This window comes from Marmota marmota, unplaced genomic scaffold, assembly GCF_001458135.2.
Source record: "Marmota marmota marmota unplaced genomic scaffold, marMar, whole genome shotgun sequence".
NCBI classification, from domain to species: Eukaryota; Metazoa; Chordata; class Mammalia; order Rodentia; family Sciuridae; genus Marmota; species Marmota marmota.
In genome coordinates, this window is record NW_026000241.1 from 5,857,519 (window position 1) to 5,867,630 (window position 10,112).

General features: G+C 55.4%; 2 protein-coding genes across 3 annotated transcripts in view; both read left to right on the plus strand.

Moving 5' to 3' along the window:
- The window catches only part of Myo9b (myosin IXB), an 82,642-nt gene extending 79,610 nt beyond the window's left edge, over positions 1–3,032 (plus strand). Inside the window, 4 exon segments of the mRNA XM_015489229.2 lie at positions 56–103; positions 530–672; positions 1,413–1,540; positions 1,658–3,032. Coding sequence (XP_015344715.1) covers positions 56–103; positions 530–672; positions 1,413–1,540; positions 1,658–2,073 — 735 coding nt within the window. The 3' untranslated portion in view covers positions 2,074–3,032.
- Positions 3,033–5,009: 1,977 nt separating this feature from the next.
- Use1 (unconventional SNARE in the ER 1) lies at positions 5,010–7,950 on the plus strand. Of its 2 annotated transcripts, none has more exons than XM_015489231.2 (8): positions 5,010–5,182; positions 5,471–5,520; positions 5,652–5,727; positions 5,818–5,970; positions 6,628–6,640; positions 7,073–7,100; positions 7,355–7,529; positions 7,751–7,950. In XM_015489231.2, the coding sequence occupies exons 1-8, from the start codon at positions 5,042–5,044 to the stop codon at positions 7,931–7,933; spliced, it is 819 nt and encodes a 272-aa protein (XP_015344717.2). In that variant the 5' UTR covers positions 5,010–5,041; the 3' UTR covers positions 7,934–7,950. The 2 variants fall into 2 exon arrangements, with proteins under 2 accessions (XP_015344717.2, XP_015344716.2); XM_015489230.2 differs by having other exon boundaries at positions 5,013–5,182; positions 5,649–5,727.
- Positions 7,951–10,112: the final 2,162 nt, after the last annotated feature.

Here is a 10,112-nt window from a genome sequence, read left to right on the forward strand (position 1 = left end):
TGCCTGCGTCGCAGTCTTGGTGCTTTTGTTCACCCTGTCTTCATCTCTCCCCCAGCCCTGGCCTCTCAAACTGGGGTTTTCGTCTCCCTATGAGGGGGTCCTGGTATGTACGCGCTCTGTGGGTCCTCGGTGCATGTCTCCCAGTGCGTCGGTGCAGGCTGGGGTTCCCTTGGCCCCGGGGTCTCGTAGCATAGACCGAGCATGTGCTAGCCTTCCACGTGCATGCTGGGGGTGGCCCTTTGCCTGCTGACCCTCCGTGCTGAGGACCACTAATCAGCCAAGTGCCAGCCACTCTGTCCCTGCAGGATTCCTGAAGTCTCACCAAGAGCCCAGTGGGGCCTCTGCAGAACTAACCTCCCTTGGAGCCCCTTGGTCCGCCTGAGAGCACTAAGCTCCGCCCCCACCACATGAGTGCACTAAGCTCCACCCCCACCGCCTGAGAGCACTAAGCTCCGCCCCCCACCGCCTGAGAGCACTAAGCTCCGACCCTTGAGGGTGCTGGTCAGACTTGTTCCTTCCCTATTTTCAGAACAAGAGCCCCAAGGCCCAGGTGAGCAGGGACAGCAGCCTGGAGGAGCTAGAAGTGCTGCCTGAGGAGGAGGCAGGGGCTGGTGACGAGGACCGAGAGAAGGAGATCCTCATGGAACGGATCCAGTCCATCAAGGAGGAGAAGCAAGTGTCCTTTCCCCCCTTCTCCCTGAGCCCTGGCTACTCAGTACCCGTCCACTGGCCCCACAAGCAACAGAGGGTGTGATCTTGGACACTGCTGGGCAGGGTCTATGCCAGGTGGTCTGCCTGACCTTGCCAGGCTCAGTTCTATTGTACCTAGCACAGAGCAAAAAATATTCACCTTGTGGGACACTGCTGTCCCCAAACTTGACCATGAACCCTTGTAGTAGCTCTCTTTAAACCCAGATTTGGGCTGAGGTGTAGCTTAGCGGTGGGGTGCTTTCACAGCGTGGGGGCCCTGGGTTCCATCCCCAGCACCACCAAAAAAAAAAGAAAGTCATCTTTTTTGAGGCAGATGTCATGGTACACCCAGGAGAACTGTTAGGTCTGGGCCTTCAAGGCCAGCCTGGGCAACACAGGAACCCCATTTCAAAAAAAAATGGTTAACCAGGAAAACAGATGTGACCAGGTTATTTGGCCACCTTACTCTTAGGAACAGGGGACATTGCTCCAGGCAGAGGACAGCACGAGCCGCAGCCCCACGGTGGGAGCACATCACTAGCTCAGTGCTGGGCAGATGCCCGGCTCCCCTCAGCACCTGAACCCTGGGCTGTAAGCAGCCTCAGAGGGCCCAGAACATTTAGGCCAAGTGTGGACAGACTGCCCTGTCCCTGTCAGCACTTTCCCTGGGTGGGCTCCTCATGGTGGGAGCAGCCTTGGACACAGTGACCCCTCACCCTCAGGGAGGACATCACCTACCGGCTACCAGAGCTGGACCCAAGGGGCTCTGACGAGGAAAACCTAGACTCGGAGACGTCAGCCAGCACCGAGAGCCTGCTGGAGGAACGGGCCGGGCGGGGGGCCTCGGAAGGTCAGTATTAAGGTCACGGCCACCTCGCTCCTTCCCGTCCATCCCAGCAGCCCCCGGGGCATGGGTTCATCTGCCCACCCCAAAGCCACAGTAACCCTGCCATCTGTCTCTCAAAAGGGCCCCCCACGCCTGCTCTCCCCTGCCCCAGTGCGCCCACCCCGAGCCCCCTCCCCACGGCAGCCGCCCCTCCACGACGAAGGCCATCCTCCTTCGTCACGGTCAGAGTGAAGACCCCCCGGCGGAACCCCATCATGCCCATGGCCAACATCAAGCTCCCGCCTGGCCTGCCCATCCACCTTCACGGATGGGCGCCCAGGGCCCAGGAGGCTGCTGTCCCAGTGAGGCGCCGAGAGCCCCCTGCCCGCCGCCCGGACCAGGTTCACTCAGTGTACATCACGCCCGGGGTGAGCCTGCCTGCGCAGGGTGCCCTGGAACCCCTGGAAGAGGACGACCGGCCTCCTGGGTTCAAGCGGAGGTACTCAGACCCCCCAGTGTACCGCCTGCCCCCTGCCTCGGGTCAAGCCAACGGCTGAAGGCGCCAGCGACAGTCTGCGTGTCTGAGGACGGCCCTGTGCTGGAGCCGGGCACCTGAGCTGTGGAGCCAGCCTCTAGCAGAAAGACCCAGAACAAACAGCTCTAAGAGCAGATCGAGGTAGCCTAGGCTCCAGGTGCAGGCGTGGCAGGACCCCGGGGGTCCACGCGGCGCGCCATGCACCGCGGCGCCTGCAGCACCAGGTCTATGGCAGCCTGTGTCTCCCCCTTGTGTGTTTTTACAGTAACTGTTTTTTTGTGGTTTACATAACTTTAAACTGAAACAGCCTTAACGGAAGACCAAATCGTTTTTTATATGTGTATGTTCAAACTTTTATATTAACGCTGTGCGTCTCCCTGGTGACCTGGACTGGTCCTCAGTGCGGGGCCACTCGCTCAGCTACATGCTGCATCCAGTCAGTGGGCAGTCATCGAACTGGGACCCTGCAAGGAGGGGTTAGCCCCTCGGGGCACCTGACCTCCCCAGTCTGTTTCCAATGCTCATCTCCGGCAGCAGCGGCCACCTGGCCACCTGGCCACGTACATTCCAGGGAACACTGGAGCCTTCCACAGGGTCAGGCTGTCGGCTAGAGCCAGGATATGAATCAGGAATGGCCCTCAACCCAGGCAGCACCAACCTCGAATCCCAGGGAGACCTGAATGTGCTGTCTCAGCTCTCTACCGTGCCTGGATGCCGGAGGCTCTAGGAGGCTGCCCTGGGCACTGCCTGCCCTGTGTGACATGAGCCAGTGACTCAGGACCATTAGGGGTGGGTTGGGTAGGGCAGGGAGGGCAAAGCCTGCAGTGCACATCCCTGCAGCAGCAGCAGCCTGGGGGTGCGGGGAGTGGAGCCTCCCCTCTCAAGCTCCACCCACTCCCCCGGGCACTTGGACACTTGGCCACAGGCCTGGGACAAAGGGCACTCTGCACAAGGTGTGAAATAAAGAAAAAGTGCCTGTGACTGTTTTGGTGGGATTCTTGCTCAGTCTGGGTTTGGGGTGGGAGTGGGGTCAGCCCTGCAGCCTCAGCCGGAGGGTTGTGGGGACCAGTTTGACACTCCACCAAAGGTACTGTGGGACTTTCATGAACTCTTCGCCTAAGGAAGATAAGCTTGGCTCGTTTCTGAGGTTTGGGGAGGGGGCCGGGGGCTTGGTTTGAAGTGCTGGGTCCCAGGGCCTCCCACATGCTAGGCAGGCGCGCTCTGCCTCCTGAGCTGCACAACGAGCCCTTTCTGTTTATTCTGAAATAGGAGCTCACTTAGGCTGTCCAGGCTGACCTTGAAATTGCCTTAGCCTACCGAGTTGCAGGGATTGCAGGTGTGCCCACCTGAGATGGGCTTCTTTATTGACTGGGAAAGCTGAAGGAGTAGGGAGCTCCCAATAGCGCTGCCTCATCTCCTGCTTCAGCAGCAGCCTGCGCCCAGCTGAGGCATAATGGCTGAGCATCTCTAATCCAAACGCTCCAAGATCCAAAACTCTTGAGCACTGACACACATCACAGATGGGAAATTCCATACCCAGACTCCCACAAGGGGTCTCTGCCAAAACACTATAACCTTGCACAAAAATGCCCTCTGGGTCTAGAGGTGTAACTCGGCAGTAGAGCACATGCTCATCACACCAGAGCCCTGGGTTCAACCCCAGCACCAAAATGAATTACGTCAGACTCTCTGTATAAGGCATATGAGACAAATCAAGTTTGTGTTTGCACTTGGGTCCCATCTCCAGCATATCTCAGTTATGTATAAATACTCGAAATTCCTCAAAGCTCAGAAATCCAAAAACAGCTGAACACAAGCAGTTCCCATAGGAGATACCTAACCTGTATCAGTGCAGGGGCCACGCACCCCGTGGAGGGGCAGTTCCTTATGGGTGGGGTAGAGCCAGGAGCAACCACTGCACAGGTGGGCCAATCCCGTGAGCTGCTGTGAGAACTGATTGGCATGGGCCCCAGGGGACCCTGAAGAAGTCCAGCAGGTGCTTGGAGAAGCGCGGAGGTTGGTCCATGGCCACGTGGCTGGGAAGGGCTGGGGGTAGGATTCACATGTCAGCCTCTAGAGGTCACTCTATGGGCCCTAGGTTTGGTCTCCTCTCTGGTCTTTTCAGGCCCATCTATGTGACCAGAACATGGGGGATAGGAGAAGTGGGGAGACTGATGAGAGCTCATGCCCCCACCCTCACTACACTCCTGAAAATCTGCGAGAACTCTGTCTTCCTAGGGATCTGGATAGGCTCTCCCAGTTAGGCGTGGCCTAGCCCTACGTCTGGCTCCAAGGCTACTCAAGTCCTCCTGGAGGCAATAATGAGACGTGTTGTCCACTTCCCAGAAAAAAAGCGCAGAAAAGAAATCCCTTCAAGGTCACGCAGAGTCAAGAGTCCGGTGCGCGGCGAACGCCTGTAATTCCAGCAGCTGTGGAGGCTGAGGCAGGAGGATCACGAGTTAAAAGCCAGCTTCAGCAACAGCGAGGAGCTAAGCAATTTAATGAAACCCTGTCTCTTTAAAAAAAAAAAAAAGACAAAACAAAGCAAAAATCAGAGCTGGGATAAAAATGGATGAGCCCCTGCGACCAGAAAAATCAGAGTCTGGAGTCATATAATGAAGCAAGGAAGGGCCCAGGATTCCTTAGTCCCAGGTCAGGGGTCCGCCCCTTTAGAAATCAGGGAAGACTGCCTGGATGCCGAAGAGCTCGGTGTCAGAATAATCCAGGCAGGATTCTGAACAGTCGGAACCGAACACCCAAAGGGCAAGTCGCACGTGGGCCTGACGCCAGAAGACCCGGTCCTTCCAACCCTTTCGGAGAATCGAGATGCTCACCAGGAAGAGCAAGCGATTTTGCCCTGAATAAATATGGACGCGACAGCGCCTCTCCTAGCAACAAGCCTTACTTCCACCTTAAGTAACTGTAGGCTAATGAGCGCGAAGGTCCGCCCGGAAGGAGGCCGGAAGCAGCCACTTCCGCCATCCCTAAAGATGGCGCCGGCGGAAGGGGCAGGATACAGCCCGGTAGCGATGGCAGCGTCGAGGCTGGAGCTTAACCTGGTGAGGCTGCTGAGCCGCTGCGAGGCAATGGCAGCGGAGAAGCGGGACCCAGATGAGTGGCGCCTGGAGAAGGTGAGGGGAATCCCACGCTGCCGCGTACAGCCTAACTCCTGGAGGGCGGCTCCTTGGGTTGGCAAGCCCCGGGCCTCATTCCCCGGCCCCCGCCACCTCACTGCCACGCCCCTTCCGGTCAGTTCCGCCACGTCCACCTGCTGCAACCGTCCATAGTACCAAGTGCCCCGCCCCCCCAGCGGCCCCTCCCCGGCGTTTGATCCCTCCCTTCCCACCCTCTGGCCTGGCGCCGCCCCTCTCGTGGCTCCCACCCATGAAGCTAGGTAACACCCTGTTCTTCCTCCCCAGTATGTGGGGGCCCTGGAGGACATGCTTCAGGCCCTGAAAGCCCAAGCCAGGTGAGTGGGCTTCAAATTCGGATGTAGGAGTTCTCTCAGGGCACCCCAGGGCTCCGGTGCCTGCCCTGGATCCCTTCCTGAACTAGAGAGAGTGGGCAGGTTTCTTTTTCCTCTCCTCCGTCTTCCAGCAAACCAGCCTCCGAGGTGATCAATGAATATTCCCGCAAGGTGGATTTTCTGAAGGGGATGCTGCAGGCAGAAAAGTTGGTGAGCAGGGCTGGTTCTGCCTCCTCAGCCCCCATCAAGTGCACCAGAGCCCCAGTGCCTTCAGTTACCTATCTCCCCACATTTCTACAGACTTCCTCCTCAGAGAAGGCACTAGCCAACCAGTTCCTGACCCCTGGTCGCGTGCCGACCACGGCCAGGGAGCGTGTGCCTGCCACCAAGACGGTACATCTGCAGTCCCGGGCACGGTACACCAGCGAGATGCGGAGTGAGCTGCTAGGCATGGTAGGCTCCCTCCCTTGTTCCTGGGAACCCCTCAGATAATCCCCGAGTACAATGCCTGCCAGGATAATAAAGCAGAGCCCAACAGCTCTTCCGTGGGCCAGCAGACAAGCCTTCCCAAGAAAGGGCCATTGTGGCCAGGCATTTGTTCGATGATTCAGTACACAAATGAGAAATGTGTTGAAGCCCCAGAGTTAATCCCCACCCCCAGCAGGATTTGGCTCCTGGCTTGCCATTTTCAAGAGACAGGCAGGTTTCTTCATCTATAAAATACGATGAGAGTTGCTTTTCTGAGTACTTCACATGCATCAGCTCAGCCCTTGCAAATGTGAACTGCTGTCATGACCAGTTTATAGATGAGGAAACCAAGGCTTGCAGGTCACAGGATTTGCCCAGGCCTCTGAATAAGGATATGGAAGTTTTTTTTGGGGGGTTCGTTATTAGTTTTTTGTTTTTTAATATTTTTTAGCTGTAGATGGATACAATATCTTTGTTTTAATTATTTTTTATGTGGTGCTAATAATAGAACCCAGTGCCTCACACATGCTAGGCAAGTGCTCTATCCCTGAGCCACATCCCCAGCCCAAGTCTGGAGAGCAGAAAGGACAGATTTGGGATAGGATAGGGTGGTGACTTCATCTCTCTCCATTCTTCCAATAGGACTCTGCTGGAGGTGAGTGACTGAATGAAATAGGACTCAAGCCCAGGTATCTGGAACAAAACACATGCCCCTGCTGCTCCCAACCTGGCTCCCACAGGTCTTCCCTGGTCCAGGGAGAATGTCACCCAGTAATGTCTGGAGGGCAAGTTAGGACAGAGGAAGTGGCCCCTGGAAGAGAGAGCTGAGCACTGCCAGGCCACAGGACCAAGGCTGGCCTAGATGGAGAGACCTGGAGTCTTGAGGAGCCCAGTCAGTGGTGGGAAAGACTTTCTACAAGAAGGGACATTTTAGCTAAAGCTTTGAAGTATGATTAGGAGCCCACTGGGCAGCAGCCCAGGTGAGGAAATGGCATGCCAGGTAGCAGACAGGGCCCAGGCAAAGATCAGGAGGCTTGAAGCAGAAACCAATCTCTCCTTCTTGCTGCTTGGCCTCTTTTGCTTCCAGAGCCCGAGCAGGACGTGAGGAAGCGAAGGTGAGTGTCTCCAGCCTTCTGGAACGGGTGGGGAGGGAGCTGCAGAAACCTTGGGCCACTGAGGTGCCACTGCAAGTCACCCAGTAGAAGCCACTTCTGAGAACGCTCTTCCCAGAAGCCACACAAAGAAGGGGAAACAGTCCCCAGCAGGGCATCGGCTGGTGCCACAACCTCCAGGCTCCTTGGGAACATGGCAGTCTCTTTCCCTCCCTGCTCCACCTCTCCTACCCGCACATCCCCCATGTGTGGATCAGTGGGGTGGCGGGGCCCAGGCCTGTGGACGAGAAGCAGTCAGCAGCTGAGCTGGACCTCGTCCTGCAACGACACCAGAACCTCCAGGAGAAGCTGTCAGAGGAGATGCTAGACCTGGCCCGGAGCCTCAAGACCAACACGCTGGCTGCCCAGAGCGTCATCAAGAAGGACAACCAGGTGTGGGGGTGGGAACTCTCCAGCCTCTGCCTTGGGGCATCAGAGGTGGCTTCTCAGGAGGGGGGCGCTGTGGCTGGGTTCTGCTGGACCAATAGGAGTTTGGTAGGAAGCCAAAGTAGTGGCAGTCCCAGCAAAGGGCAGAGCATCGGCACAGATGGAGAGGTGCAGCCTGCCCTGGGGTGGCCCCAGCCCTGTTGACATCCTGTCCACCTCGTCCACAGACGCTGTCACACTCACTCAAGATGGCTGACCAGAACCTGGAGAAGCTGAAGACAGAGTCGGAGCGGCTGGAGCAGCACGCACAGAAGTCGGTCAACTGGCTGCTCTGGGCCATGCTCATTATCGTCTGTTTCATCTTCATCAGCATGATCCTCTTCATCCGCATCATGCCCAAGCTCAAATAAAGACCGGCTCCACCCTGTGTGTCCTGTCTGCCCTCGACCCATCTAGGAGGTCCCCTTGAAGGGGGATGGAGACAAGATGGGAGGGTCGTGGGAAGTCTCCAGGAGCCACAGAGTGGATGAGCAGGGAGGAAGAAGCTTCGGCTTCAGGGACCTGGAGGAGGTTGACAGCAAACACCCCGCATTCCATCCTGGTGTGTGTCCCACTCTAGACAAGGCCAGGCCCCAGGAGGAGAGGGATGTGGTGGCACCCTGCAGACCCGCTACTCAGGAGGCTGAGGTGGGAGGATCACTCAAACCCAGGAGTGCCAGGCAAGAGCCGTCAAAAAAAATAAAAATTCAAAAATTCATTTCCTACATATTACACATATATAGCTGCAAAATACATTGGAGGATCCCATTTGTAGTAGTAGCATAAAAGATACACTATCTGATTAAACTAGTTTCCTTCAAGTATGAAGAACTAAAGCTCATCAAGGAAAAAAATCTTCAGGATGTGAACAGGAAAAGAAATACAAATGACTTCTGAAGTTTTTCACTCAGCAAATTAGGTGAAATTTAAACCTCTAAAAATACACTTGGCAATGGATACTACAGGTGCTGCTGACAAGGTTGTGAACAATCCCTCTTTCTCTGTGTAAATGATACAAACTCCAAAGAAGAGCTTGGCAGGATCTCCAAGTTTAAAACACACAGATTGCTTTGCCCTAGTGATTCCATTTCTAGGAATTTATCCAACAGGTAACCCATAGGTAGCCAAGAACTGTTGGCATGGATACGTTTTGCAGTATTATTTGCAATGAGGAAAACTTATTTCTTTGAATAAGGATCTCTCCAGGAGACATAATTAACTGCTGTCTCTGGGGACAAGGTTGGGATTTTTTGCTTTTGTTTTACTCTATGAGGATGGGAGGACCCAGTGCTTCACATATGGTAGGCAAGCCTGTGCCATGGTGCTACACCCCAAGCCCTTTTTTTATTGAGACAGGATCTCCTGAGGTGCTGAGGCTGGTCTTGAACTTGAAATCCTCCTGCTTCGGCCTCCCAAGTCATTGGAATAACAGAAGGGTGCCACTGTGCCTACCATTCTTGCCTTTTCTACTTGATTTTTCTAAAAGCCCTACGAGTTATTTAAAGAGATTCTCTTAAAATATAATGTCTGGCTTCCTGGGCGCTGTGGCGCATTTCTATAATCCCAGCTGCTCAGGAGGCCAAGGCGGGAGGATCAAAGCCAGCGTCAGCAAATTAGTGACGCTCTAAGCAACTTGGCAAGACCCTGTCTCTAAATAAAATAGAAAAAGAAAAAAAGGCTGGGGATATGGTTCAGTGGTTAAGCACCCATGGGTTCAATCCCTGGTACAAAAATAATAATTACTGACGGGGGACGGTGGCGCATGCCTATCATCCCTGCGAGGCTGAGGCAGGAAGACCACAAGTTCCAGGCCAGCCTCAATAACTTTGTGAGACCCTCAACAACTTAGAGAGACCCTGTCTCAAAAAATAAAAAAGGTCTGGGGGGTGTAGCTCAGTGTTAGAGCGCCTCTGGGTTCAATCTCCAGTATTCAAAATTATATATATTTAAAAAATAAAAATATAGCTGCTGAAAAAAATGAATACAGCTCGCGAAAACCTCCACATTTTTCAGACAAACGAAGAGAAGTTGAACTTCAACCCAGATACACAGCGGGTCTGGGTCGAGATGGGACTCGAACCTGCGTTTCAGGGTTTGTAGCCAAGCCCCGCCACGCCAGACCCGCCCCTGCGTCTCCAGGCCCCGCCCACGCCCTGCCCAATAGACCCTACCAGTTGGGTCCAGCCCGCAGTTAAACGCACATCCCCGATGCAAGTGCCTTTCCGGCAGGGGACAGAGGCTCAGATTTCGGACGCTGGGACAGGTGACGCCGGGCGGGAACGATCCTGCAGGCGGGGTGGAGGTCCCGGGGGGATCTCGGGGGCTGTGATCGGTGGGCTCCTCCTGGGAAAGCGCGAAGCTCTGGCAGCGTGGTGTTGGTTAACTAGAGTCCGAGCCCAGCTGCGTAGTGATGTTATGAGCATTTGCTTATCGCGTTTCCGGGTTTCGCGAATAGGGGAGGAGCCTGAGGCGCGCTGGTGACCAATCATGTGCGTTTATGCAAATAGAGACGGGGTGGGGCCGCGCCGGCGGGTGGTTGTGGACCGCGCT